At 36.7% G+C, this 14,692-nt stretch overlaps 1 protein-coding gene across 1 annotated transcript in view; it reads right to left on the bottom strand.

Moving 5' to 3' along the window:
- The window catches only part of LOC103275056 (CUB and sushi domain-containing protein 1-like), a gene marked incomplete at its 3' end in the record, with an annotated part of 411,423 nt that overhangs the window by 148,894 nt on the left and 247,837 nt on the right, over positions 1-14,692 (bottom strand). Inside the window, exons 13-14 of the mRNA XM_021706144.1 lie at positions 4,857-4,973; positions 2,352-2,567 (exon numbers count right to left, since the gene is read on the bottom strand). Coding sequence (XP_021561819.1) covers positions 2,352-2,567; positions 4,857-4,973 — 333 coding nt within the window. The remainder of the gene's footprint in view (positions 1-2,351; positions 2,568-4,856; positions 4,974-14,692) is intronic.

Genomic DNA, 14,692 nt, shown 5'->3' with positions numbered 1-14,692 from the left:
CCTGTAATCCTGCAACTTGGGAGGCTGAGGTGAGTGGATTGCCTGAGCCCGTGGGTTCGAGACCCGCCTGGGCAAGTTGGTGAGACCTCATCTCTACAATAAATCAAAAAATTAGCCGGGCGTGGTAGCGTGTGCCTGTAGTTCCAGCTACTTGGAAGGCTGAGGCGGAAGAATCGCTGGATGCCAGTGGCTCAAGGGCTGCGGTGGCCAGGAGCAGCCACTGCACTCCTGTCTGGGTGACGGTGAGGCTCCAACTCAAAAAAAAAAAAAGTCAAAATGGATCATAAGATATATGTAGTTACTAGTTTATGTGTTAATCAGCTGCTTATGTTATCATTGAGGCTTCTGGTCAACAATAGGTTATTAGTAGTTAAATTTCTAGGAGTTAGAAGTTATCTCTGAATTTTTCACTGTGAGGGGGTCAGTGCTTCTAATCCCTATTCAAGGGCCAATTATATGTCTAAGAAATAGGAAGAGGGCTACTTTTTGGGGAAGGAAGAATGAACAGAATCCCTTCTAACAAGATTTTTAGTTTTAGTACAGAATATGAGATAAATACTCAAATATTGTAATACATAATCTCATAACTTTGCATTAAAATCTCAAAACTTGGCTTTAAGGAGTTTATGAGGTCTTAAAAGTAGAAAAAATCACACATGAGTGTGGTACTCAGAAATTATCTTATGAAAATTACATTACATCTGGTCTATGAACAATAAAGAGGAAACACTTATGTCAAAGCATCTTATGTACAAAAGCAAGCTAACGTAATTGTTTACACCATTAGCAATTGTAGAATAGTGGTTCTCTTTCTGTTGATGGGGTGTAGGGGGATAGATATTAATTATGAAGATATTGCAGAAGTCTTAATCACTATACATTCATTGAACATTGTGTATGTGACCAAATTTATCTTGCTCATGCTTGACCAGTTTTTCAGTGTGTGCATTTTTTTATTTGTTAAAAAAAAACCCTATGTCATAGAACTCTACAAATTAAAAAATCCAACCCACACAAATAATGTCTGATGCAACATACACCCTGTCTAAACATTATTGATATAATTTAAAACAAAAGGTTACTTAACCTGGTATATTGCTTTGTCACAGTGTATGAGTCTATTAGAGCAAACTACAAGTTCATCCTCACTGTGTGTGTGTGCACATGCTTTCTTTATCCTGGGGTGGTTCTCAGTACAAATATTGGCATCTATAGGAAGATAGGAACCAACACCAGTGGATGATGACTCATACTGAGTGCCTCCCAATGAGGAAGGTTTCCTCAGAGATTTTGTTAGAATCGGTGAAGGGAAATGAGCAAGAAGGGTTTTGCAGAAGATAGTTTCTTTACAGCTTTTTAAAGATGGAATTTGCAAGTAATATAACACAAAGTGGCATTTTCTGGATGCCTCAGAGATGTCCTTGCACCTGCTTCGTGGAGGCACTCAGCCTCCTGCAACCCGTTGGTTGGAAACTTGCCTGGAATCAATCAATCAAACAATCTCTCACTTTCTTTCTCTCTCTCTCTCTCTCTCTCTCTCTCTCTCTCTCTCTCTCTCACACACACACACACATACACACAACAGCAAATACATGCACACACTCACACACAGCGATACGAACTCTCACCAAACACATTCACACACTCGCAGACATACACTCAAACACACACTTATCAATCACATTTACACACTCACACACACTCACCAAACACATTCACATAATCACACACATTTACACACTCTCAAACTCACACACACATATGCACACTCACACACCATGTTTACACACACACTCATACTCCCCCCCACATATTTACATACTCGTACTCATAAACACAAACATGTGCACACACACATACACACGTGCACACATATACTGACATACACCCTTCCAACACATTTACATACACTCACGTACACATGCACGTACATTCATGCTCATACTCCCACACTCATACTCACACATTTACATACACTCGTATGAACACACACATTCACATACACACTCACACAATACACATTTACATATATTCTTACGACAAATACACACTCATGCAGATTTATACACACTTATACCCCACACACATTCACACACATTTATACACTCATACACACAAACACACACACATAGTTGCACACATTCACACATAGACACACACACACATACACATCCATGCACACTCATACTCCTCACACACACATACACACACTCATACACACCCTCTCCAAGCACAGTCCCACATTCACACATAATCGCATACATGCACACTCACCCACGCCCACACTCGCACACAGAAAGAAATGACAGTATTATTGCCAGAGGAAAGAAACAGCAGAAAGACCAACATACCTGAAAATGTAATATTGAAGCCTTCATAGGAAATGGAAAAGTCTGATATAAACCGAAGCTGAGCAGTGAAGTTCCCAAACAAACCTGCCTTAATAGTGTGAGGCAATACCGACCCAGTAAGCCTGGCCACTGGCTCAGAAAAACTTCCATCCTCTGTGATCAGTAAATAGTCATGGGAACTCTCCAGGTGAAAAGTGTGAAAGACCATCTGAACTCCTGAGAAACAGAGAGATGGGAGAGAGAGAAAATAGAAGCACATACACACACACACAAAGAGGGAAACAGAGAGGAAGAGGTCAGTAAATTTACAAAGGTCAGTAAATTAATACTTGCTGAAACGTAATTTATTTTGGGTTTAGATAAATAAAATTATTAAACTATTAATTTGTAAATCTAACTATGAAGTTTAAGGAAAAAAATGCGTAGAAAGAGGGTAGCTTTAGAAATAAAGAAAAGAAGGCCGGGCACGGTGGATCAAGCCTGTAATCCCAGCACTTTGGGAGGCCATGGTGAGGGGATTGCCTGAGTCCAGGGGTTCGAGACCAGCCTGGGCAACTTGGTGCAACCTCGTGTCTACAAAAAAATTAAAAAATTAGCTGGGTATGGTGACACACACCTGTAGTTCCAACTACTTGGAAGGCTGAGGCAAAAGGATTGCCTGAGCCCAGCAAGTCGAGGCTGCAGTGACTGTGAGCGTGCCACTGCACTCCATCCAGCCTGGGCGACAGAGTGAGACTCTGCCTCAAAGAATAAAATAAAATAAAATAAAATAAAGAAAGAAAAGGAGAATTGAACAGCTTAAATAAATAAATACTGACGTATATATATAGCTACAGATAAAGATGTAGATGTAGATGTAGCTGTGGCTATATGAGGAAGGACCCCAAAAAACTCAGAATTGGTTTTTGGAGGGCCAGCCCCTTGTGATATGGGTTTCCCCTGCTAGATACGTGTTCTAGGAACTCCTCAGCATCAATTGTACCAGCTAGCATTGTTGTGAGAGGCTGCGTTTGGCTTGTGGATTTTTTTTTTTTTTTTTAGATTCATTCAATGTGTTTGCCCATTTCACGATGGGTGATTGACACAAACAACCTTCCCGCACCACACTGAGTGTTCAGCAGTATTTGACCAAAAATGGCATCACTCTCATGTTCTACTCTCCCTATTCACCCAATCTTGCCCAGAGGGACGTTTTTTTAAAAAAGTCCTCAAAGGGAAATATTTTACTGATGTGGAAGAGGTGAAACAAAAAACTGCAGGAGCACTAAAAGGCATCAAAATGGATGAGTTCCAAAACTGTTTTGAGCAGTAGAAAAAGCATCTTGTTAGGTGTATTGCATCAGAGAATTTTGAAGATGAATGAATTTTAAACATGTCAGAATAAATACGCACTATTTATAAATAAATTTTAGGCTTTTGAGGTTCCAGTTAATAGATGTATATATATATAAATGTAGATATGAATCTATAAAAAACAGGTCATGATGTTTATAAAGAATTATATTCAGAAATAATCAGTAGGCCCTCTAGATTCCTACAGAGAAATGAATAAAATTTTATGAATAGGCCACTTTTAATAAAAATGCATGTTTTCATGATTACAAAACCTTGGTTTCTTATTATCTGTTTCTTCTTTATTCATAATGTCCTTCAGAGTCAAGTTATTCTTTAAGGTGCATTTATGGTAGTATAGAGTAACAGTATACAGAATATAATATGTCAATTTAACATCAAGTTGAGTTCATATATTTATGTGATCAATATTCAAAACAGACCTAAAAATTACAAGTTTAGTCACAGAAAAAGACTCAGAATACAGTCCTAAATTCAATGTTTATAATCTATATTTCTTACTCAAAACACAAATTTTCCTGGCATTCACCATATTTATCCTTATAAACAAGATAATGATAGCAATTTTATGAGACATCCCTGAATCACGTGAAGACAGATGACATATATGATAATACTGGGTAAATTTAAAACAAAAGGCAAGTACAAAAATTATTACAGATTTATCATGGAAATTAGAAGTTTAGCTTACTGCTTATTTTCTTTTATTTAACCAATGTTCGTATTTATTTCATTGATGCCTCTATTTCTTCCCATTATACCTAATTTTCAAGCTTATACTCGTAGGTACTGGAGGCGCTAAAAATGTATATGCATCTTGAGAGATGTTATCTATGTATTACTTTTAGTTCATCGTAATCAGAAGTGTCTGGATGCTGATGGTAACCACTCTGAGCACCTCTTGTAATTGCAGAAGTCAGATGTGACTTGTATTCCTCTTTTGTTATCAGTATACATTGAGTATTACAATTTATACAGTTTTTCCGTTATTAAAATGTATATACATGTTTTGGCACCCTTTGTATATAGACAAATTATCCGAGAAATAGAGTAAGACAAGGAATCTACTTTTGCTTATAGCACCATAATTTAACAACTTTTCTTCCAAAATCTTATTTAACAATACAAATTAAGAGTTTAAGGTAGTCTTACCCTTTCCATGAGACACTTCAATGGTCCAGGTACAGTTTAGAGAGTTTGGATAAAAATCTGGGAATCCAGGAGAAAGCACTGTTCCACTCTTCCCATGAATATAGCCTCCACATAATGCTTAAATAATAAAGAAAGAATGTTGTAGCATTAAGGTTTTACAATGATTGTTAGAACAATTACTTTTTTAAAGGACATGGAGTTTGCACAGAAACTAAAGAAACATTTAATATCATGTCCATTAAAAAAATAACACTAAACTTTAATTTATTCACAATTGTAATATGCCAGTTCATATGTAGTGGTCCTAACCGCTACAAAACCTTGAAAACATACACAGAATAAGGCATAGTGGGTGAACTGGAACTCACATTAACAAGCCAGTGGGACTGCAGAAATAGTGCAAGTTTGAGCTCTCTAAACCTGGCAATCTTCTTAGCAACAAATCAGAGAATTTAAATCACTTGCCACAAAATGTGCATGTACAAAACTAACTCAGAGACTCAATTATAAGAAAGAAAAAGAAAGTTCTATGTAATCATCTCAATGGGAAAATAGCAAGAATTAGGACAAGAGCATAATATGGACGTTCAAGTGCTCAAACTCTGATGTCAGAAAGTCATGAGTTCAAACACTGGCCCTGCCACTTGCTGACCTGAAGTCTTTGGTAAGTCCCTCAGTCCTTTATGGTTGTCTTATCCTGAAAGTGGAAATGGTAAACAAAGTCAAAATTTTACAAATATCAAGGGGAGAATATTGACATATTCTCACCAATGTTATTTATGTCTTAAGACCTATGGAGCTTTCCTGTGAATGGAAGAACTGATCTGGAAAGTAATCGAAGGTAGTGAAATAAACTAAGCAGGAAGCCAGGAGGCAGGAGAGGGGATTGCCATTCACCTTCTGCAAACAAACAGGCATGTGTCTTTGTAAGTTATGCAGTGCTCTGGGTCTCGGCATTCTCCTTGAACTTCTCCATCTTGGCTATGTGTCACCAGCACAGACTCCAGAACCAGGCTGCCACCTTCCCTGAAGTGCCTTGTTTATGTGAATTGTATATGTCATCTTGACAGGGCTCAGACATGCCAAACAGATGGTGAATACATTATTTCTGGGTGTGTCTCTAAGCGTGTCTCTGGATCAGATTATCTGGTGTCTGTGGAAAAGAGTAGCCTTTGATTCAATAGCCTGAGTAAAGAGGATCCACTTTCACCAATGTGGACAGACATCATATAATCTGTTAAGGATCTGGACAGAGTAAAAAAGGCAGAGAAAATAAGAATTATTTTCTCTCTCGAGCTGGGACATCCATCGTCTCCTGCCCTCAGAGCTTCTGGCTCAAGAGCCTTCAGACTCCAGAATTTGCACCATCAGCTCTCTTATTCTCAGGCCTTTGGACTTGGATGTAGTTACTCCACCAGCATCTTGGGGTCTCAAACTTGCAGATGGTAGACTGTGGAACTTTTTGGCCTCCATAATTACATGAGCAGTTCTCATAACACACACACACACACACACACACACACACACATATATACATATGTGTGTGTGTATAAATATATATATATAGAGAGAATATTTATTATGGGAATATAGATAGATTTATAATGGGGATATATTTATATCTATATCTAGACATAACATAGATATAGATATAATATCTATATAATAGAGGTAAATATAGATGTAGGAAATATATTTATATATAGATATAAATAGATAAAGATAGATACAGATATACTGTTTCTCTGGAGAACCTAATGAGCCCATCTACTAGCTGATGCCACTGAGCACGTTTCTCTGCTTCTCTATTTCCATATCCTTATATGTACAAAGGGATAATAATAACACCTAATTCCTGATTACTGAATAATAAAATAAGTAAATATGTGTAAAGAGCTCAAAACAGTGTCTCATAAGCAAAACCTCCTTCTATCAGCATCATACTTTGCTATTTATTTTACAAAATGTCTTTGCTCTCTGTCTCTATTTTTTAAACAAATTCCCATTCTTTGCATGTATTTATACTTCCTTTTTTGAATTACATAAGATTAACTATCATCAAATAACAGATACCTGAAATAACTTTTTTCTATTAATATAAGCATTTCAAATCATTTTTTATAAATGCTACTTCCACAAATAATTTTTGCAAAAGAATTAAGTAATTTATGAAAGATGTGCTGTGCCTCATCATGCTCCCTAATCAAGTATTTTAAGGGAGCAGATCTTCTCTTTTAATATGCAAATGGAAGAGCTATATAAAAATTCAGCAAAATAGAAACTTTTAAAAATGAGTTCTAGAATATTTTAGCAATTTCTCATGAGTTTTTGCATCTTGAAATTCCATTGACTACATTTCGCTGTGAAAGTGGTAACATTAAATATAACATTGAGATTAATTTATTCAACAATTCATTATTGAACACCTACTGTTGATCCAGCACTGTTCTCAGTACCAGGGAAGAAAACAGTAAACAAGAGATACAAATCTCTGCCTTTATTCATTCTAGTTGGAAAAGACAGAATAAAACTCAACAGTATATAAAGCAGATGATATACCATGTCGGAAGATGACAAATAATTGTGAAGAAACCTAAGCAAGAAAGAAGGATGGGATATTGGGTAGTCTAGGGAGCCATCCTTAGGAAGTGGCCTATGGAGAAGAACTTGAGAGAGACAAGGGAACGACTGAACATCTTGGGAAGAATGTGAGTGTAGAAGAAACAGCAAGAACCAAGGATCAAGCTAGAGTGGGCCTGCTGGGGTGGGGGCCAGAAAAGAAGCCACTATGGCAGGAGGGTGGAGAACAAAAGACAGAGAGTAATAGGAGTTAGATTCAAAGAGCTTATGCAGGGTCAGATCCCACCCAGACCTGGCAGGCCATTGCACGGGTTTTGTACTTCTCTCAGTGAGATGAAGGGTCACTGGGGGGCGGGGGGAGAGGGTACTGTCTGGAAAATGACATGATCTCACTTGGGCTTTAGATCACTAGGCTGCTTTGTGAGAATCCACATGAGGAGGGAAGCAGTCAGGAGACTGGACCAGGACATTAGCAGCTGTTGGGGAGATGTGGTTTAAACCTGGCTGTATTTGAAGGAAGAGCCAGTAGGGCTTTCACATCAATGGGATGTGAGCATTATGACAAAACAGGAGGAGCTGACAGTTTTGTGAGATTATAAGCCTGAGTGTGAAATAACTGAAGGTGAGGGGAACTTTGGGAGAAGGTGGTTTTGAGAGTAAACCAGGAATTCAGCATTGGGTGCATGAAGCTCGATGCCTGTGGTTAACATCGCAGTGGGATATACAAGTCTGGATTCCATGGGAAAGGCCTGACAAAAGAATAGAAAGGAGAGCACAACTAGGTGAGATCACCAATGCAGTGAATACAGACATATGCTTCCATAAAGGAAACTGAAACAGTGGTCAGTGCAGTAGGAAGACAACCAGTAGAATACGGTCCTGAATACAAAAACTATATATTGGCAACTTTTCATTTGTCTGTGATTGGATTGGTGTAAATTAGTACATTAACTTCTCACATTTTTATAAAAGCTTTAACCATAATGAATTTAAATTTTTTTTTTTATGTAAAACTGCAGTACCTTGCAGTTACTTGTCAGTAGTCTTTTACTTTTTTTTTTTAGTCAGGGTTTCCCTCTGTCTCCCAGGCTGGAGTGCAGTGGCATGATCACAATAATCACAGCTCACGACAGCCTTGACCTCCTGGACTTAGATGAGACTACAGGAATGCACCACCATGCTCTGCTAATTTTTGTTGTTGTTGTTGTTATTGTAGAGACGAGGTTTCTCTATGCTGCAGAGTCTGGTCTCGAACTTCTCCTTTGTGCCCAAGCAATCTTCCTATCTTGGCCTCCCAAAGTGCTGGGATTACAGATATGAGCCACCAGTCCAGGCCAGTAGCCTTTATCCTAAGCTCTGTATATGTTATGCGAACTGATTAAATTAATTCATATCTAGCGACATTTAAAAATATAAAAAATATCAATTTTTATTTCATCCTTTTATTTCATCGTCTCTCCCTATGTCATCAGGAAAATGTTGGAGGAAAGCCTGGAAGAGAATGTGTTCTGCCAACTCTTTGATGTTATTTATCCACACATCACAGAACCCAGAAATCACTAACCAGTCCCATCAAGCTGCCATTAGGAGCAATGTTGAGCACAAAGTTACAGATAAAGGAGCTCTGGTGCTTATTCATATCCTTATGACTGTAAACACACCACAGTCTAATTCCCACATTATGAAGATTTTGTATAAAAATAACTCTACCCACAAATTCCACATTTTTTTTTTTTAGGAAAAGAGGAAATTTGATGTAGAGGGAATTGAAGGGGTGTTCTCACCTAAAATTGTAGATAGGAAAGGAGGATGTAAAATAAAATACCTGACTTACATTTTAGTGTTCCTACAAGTCTGTGACTATATTCATATATAGACATGCCTATATTCCCTTAGTAGAGCTACACATATAACTACATATACTTTGAATTAAATTAATCTCTTTCTTCACACATGGTAGAATCTTTTTTTGGGTAGATGCAAAAGATACAGTAAAATTTTACTTTTGCTAACATTTTCTTAATGCTATAATTTCTTGAATTTCACTTTTCTACTTATATAACCTACCCAACATCAAGCATACAGATACATTATATTGGAAATCTCTTGGATGGATTGTTATGAAGAAACTAGGGAAGGACAAAAGGGGAGACATATGTTAAGATGTTTTCCTGGCTGAGTTAAAATAAATCATCCAGTCATTGTTCAAATTCTGGTTTTGGTTGATGTTTTTATTCATTTATGCATCTAACCATCCATTTACAGGTATTTAATGAGAAATTTACTACTACTTTCCAAACTCTCTTTACTGCTCTTGGGCATACAGCAATGAATAAGACAGAGAAGAAGTCCCTCTTGTTCCAAAGTTTGCATTCGAGTGGGAAAGGCAAATAATTTATTAAATAAAAGCAGATAACTAAGCACGATTTATTCTAAAGACAAGATTATTAACATTTTCTCTACATTCAAAGGAGGTTTATGTGACTGGTATATGATGAGCCCACAAGAAAGTTAAGAGACAGGCTCACATCCACTTAAAGGTCCACTCCCAGGATGATGAAAATAGAGTAAATGTAAGAGATTGGTGGGAATGCAAGTCAGAAGCAACCCAGTTTTGACAGACTGCCCTGTGATGGGCTGTCTGCTGAGGTTTCTCTGCCAATTCATACAGGGTTCTGACATTCCTGCTGATCTCCCAGTAAAGCTCACTGCTCTCCTATGGATTCTGTTATTATCGTCTTCCCATAATTATTTCCTATCTCCACCACCTCCTCAGATATTGCCAAAGTCTTCTAGTTAATTGAAGTTTGTAAAGTCAGTAATTGTGGTCTAAACAAATTCAATAAATATATGGTTAAGGGTCTACCCTACCTGGATGGGAGGAAGTCAAAAGTTAAAACAGGTAGACAAGTTCACAGGCTAAGTCATTCTCTGTGTGAGAGACGGTGGTGGGTGAGGAAGGAACCAAAAATGATAGATCTACTCCCTGGAAGTCAGCTTTACCTCCACAGTGTCCCTGACAGCTTTCATATTTACATGTTAAACATTGACCACTTTCTCCAACCAATGTTAAACTTGCAACTCCTTGTTAGGTCTTGAAATGTCACCTTGGAGTCATCTCTCTTCCCTAAACTCCAATATCTTCTTATCAATTTAACTTCAACTTTCTTTAATTACTGTGTTTCAGGTTGTTTTTGTCTAATCGATCTCCTGGCCCCTGTACTCTTGCCTCTTCCTTAAAGAGATTGGCATGTGCAACTGCAGTCTTGGGCCCAATCTGCTTATTTTCCCTCTTTTTCCATCATCTTCATCTTAGAATATAAATACAGTTTGACTTAAACTCTGATTACAGTCCTGTTGAAAGCCAAAACATAATGAGGTTACTCTCCACCTCAGTATTAGTCATGGGCTCTCCATGTCCTACAGAAGTCATCGAGTTCATTCATTTTTATTTATATTATAATCATTCTATCAATAGAAATCTTACATAAAACCCTACAATAAAGGAGACAATAATCGAGGCTGTTCAGTTACAGAAGGGGGTGCCAAGCCACACTCCTTTTCTTGGTCTCACCCTTCGAGAAACTGAGAACCTCACTGTGCGATCCCTGGGCATTGCAGTATGTCTCTCTGACCATGCCTGAAAGATTATCATTAAAGGCACTTGAACTGCCTTTGATCATCATCTACCCTCAGAGAATTAATTTAAATTCCCCAAACCTTCCAGGCCTGTCTTTTCTCTATGCCTCAACTCATACCATTTCTTCATTTTAATTACTGTTTCTTCCTCTCAACATCATCTTTAAAGATGCATTTCCAAAGTTGCCATCCAAGCCTTTCAAGATCCAAAACTGGAACTTTTTCCACTTACTTATTCTTATATTTCCTGTGTCTAATAAAGCATTTACTTCATTGTGTGGTTTTAAAAATGCCTGTCCTCTCCCTATACTGATGGACTGTAAACTTTTTAACTGTGTGGCTGCAAATATAGCTTTCCAATAAATGCCTGTGGAAAGAGAAAACGTTCTGCAAAAATATTTGTTTAATAAAATAATTTTCCAAAGTTTTCCTTGCATGTCTCTTACACGAAATTAAAGAAAAAAATATCACAATGTTTAACTGATTTCTTTAGACCTTGAGTGTGCTCAAGACTAACGTTAGAAACACACTGAAGTGATGCTGTATACATTGAGGCAGATACTGATATAGTTTATCTTTTCCATGGCAATGTTAACTATTATAATTAATTCTCACTTCTTTTTTTCCTAAGAGCTATGAATTTTTTTAAAGGTTTAAGTATCCTACTGATGCATTATTTGTTGCAATAAAAACTCATGGGGTTTAAGAGATTGCTTAAGATCTGCAAGGGCAATGAGAACACTTTTCACGGTTAGATGTAAATAGTCAATCACTACTGATTAAAACTCTTGTATCACACAGTGTACACTATCTGGAAAATATGCCCTGAATCCCAGCCCTCACCAGTACACAATATGTCCATAGAACAACATGCACTCGTGCCCCTTGAATCTAAATTTTAAAAAATTATCAAACTCTAGTCTCTCAAAGTTTGAAGATTATTTACAGCCTTTGTCCTAAATTCATTATTCTCTGAAAAATGTGTTAACATAACAAAAAAAATAGTCATCTATCAATCCCCTTGGAAGGTTTAAATTTCAAATATACATATTTAAATTTGTAAGCAACAGAGACAAAATGTATATGCTTAATGTACCTGTATTTTATATCGAAAACGTTAATCATACGAGGAAGAACTTGCCCAAAATGGAGTTATCTTTTGGAAGGTGGGTTCCTTATAGTACAGGTCTCTCCCAGTAGGTAAGTGTTCTAGGAACCCATTGGCATCAGAGTACCAGCTAGTGTTTTGAGAGGCTGCGTTGTGGAAGAATCGCTCCAAATTGTGGAACACAGGTGACTGGTTCTTCCACCACGACAGCGCACCTGTCCACATCATGACTATAATATATATTTTAAAATATATCTAGTATATTTTAGATTATATGTACATTCTCTACATACATTACAATCCTCTCAGTTTGATTTTAAGCTCATAGGGAGGAGGAATCAAGGGAGACGTCATCAAAATACAACCCTTGAATTGGGATTTCAGTGATGAGTAGAATTTCCCAAAGTAGCCAACATGCAAAGAGGCATTCCAGGCAGGGGAAGTGAGTGCCATGTTGATCAACTCCTGATGGTTGAGCATTCAGGAGTTTCTGCCAAAAATGGCATGTCCCCTGTAACCACCTCCCTATTCACCTGACCTCACCACTAGCAATGGCAGAAGCACTAAAAGGCATCAATACTGATGAGTACAAAAACTGTTTTGAGTAGCGAAAAAAGTCTCTCAATAGGTGTATTGCGCCCAATGGAGAGTACGTTGAAGGTCACTGAAGTCTAAACATGTAAGAATAATTACACAATTTTTTAATAAATAAATTTTGTTTTTTGGGGTCCTTTTCATATAATTGGCATTTCTAGAGCATCTCAGTTACTTGCAAAGTATACATGCCCTTTTCAGTCTATTCTCACTCCATTTCTCATAAATCATTTCCTATTGATCTATCCACTCATTTTTTATTGACCCTACTTTACTAAACCTGCAGGAACTCACAGTATGTGCCATGTTGATCAACTCCTGATGGTTTCACTCACTTTCCCTGCCTGGAATGCCTCTTTGCATGTCGGCTACTTTGGGAAATTCTACTCATCACTGAAATCCCAATTGAAGGGTTGTATTTTGATGACTTCTCCCTCAATTCCTCCTTCCTATGAGCTTAAAATCAAACTGAGAAGACTGTAATGTGTGTAGAGAATGTACATATAATCTAAAATATACTAGATATATTTAAATATATATTATAGTCATATATGATTACAAGTTTTGAAGTTATACTGTATGGAATAGAATATTAGGAAACATGGAGATCAGACATTCACTGTTGCTGGTGACCTGGAGAAATTGCAAAAGAAGTCTCGTAAAGGTTGAGTGCAACCAGGCCCTTGAGAATGAGAATGATTCAGATAACGTAACACATAAGCAACAAGAAGGGGAATGATTATGGTATGGTTTGATTGCAGGGAAGAAGAGAGAGAGAGACTATAAATAGATAAGTTATATTTCCTCAGTTGCCTGCTAGACAGAGTAGAAAATAGTCCTAGTTGGATACAGAAGTGTTTTCTTAAAAAGTAAGTTATCAACACTCCATCAAGGATTCATGGCTAATATTTTGAGGTATAGATCCATGAGCATGTTCTTCCCTTTTGTGAAAAATTCAATTCAAAATCAAAATTACAGATCTCAAATGAGTCAGGCAAAGTCTCTCACTTGTATATGTAAGCCTTCATTACTAAATCAAGAGCCTAGATCATTTCATCACTATCCTATGATGAATAAGCTGCCTTTGCTCATCACCACATGATCAAAGGACTTCAGCTTTTTAATCTTCACAGCTATGACTGAAGAGTCTGCAAGTGACGTGGGCAGCCTCATGTTAGTACTTGTTCAACGAACCTACCACAAATGAAAATTAAAAAGATAGTAGCTTAAGTATGTCCCATTTCTAAATTCTATTTTCATCTATAGCCCAAAAAAAGTAAATTTTTAATAATGCATAATAACATCCAATAAAGCAATCTGTGTTTGTATGTCACATAAATATTCAAATAAAATTATTCATATGATTAACTTATTTTATTGCAAATTTAGGAATAAATAATTTAATAAAATAACGAAATGATTCAAGTTCAATTATACATGAAAAAATAACTATTTAAGGATTAGCATTCTGATCATAATTATTTTTAATATAGAATCCTAAAAATATGACAAATATTTGCATACTCTATGTAATATACTCAAGCTTTATAAATTATAATTAGTCCAATAGCAAGCATCTTTTTGACACTACTTAAGAGTTATATAAATCAATTTTAATAATTTTTAAAATTAATAGAGTTCTAATTATAAAAATAAAATATGGTAATGAAAATTCAAATATAGAGCTTATTAATACCAAACACCAAAATATATAGAGCTTAAAATCACAAGTCTTACTGCATTCTCTCCTTTAGCCTGCTTATCTCCCAAGAGGAAAGCATGACACAATTTTGAAGTGACTATTTTCAGTCAGTTCTCATATAATACTGTGTGTCTCTGTATTTACATATATGTACACAGTACATGCATACAAAACATGAATTGCTTTGTAATTTTTATATTTTTTTTCTCTAAA

The sequence above is a fragment of the Carlito syrichta genome, unplaced genomic scaffold (genome assembly GCF_000164805.1).
Source record: "Carlito syrichta isolate Samal-C Ts95f unplaced genomic scaffold, Tarsius_syrichta-2.0.1 Scaffold315201, whole genome shotgun sequence".
NCBI lineage: Eukaryota > Metazoa > Chordata > Mammalia > Primates > Tarsiidae > Carlito > Carlito syrichta.
The sequence above is the reverse complement of the archived record's forward strand: the minus strand, read 5'-3'. Positions and strand labels throughout refer to the sequence as shown.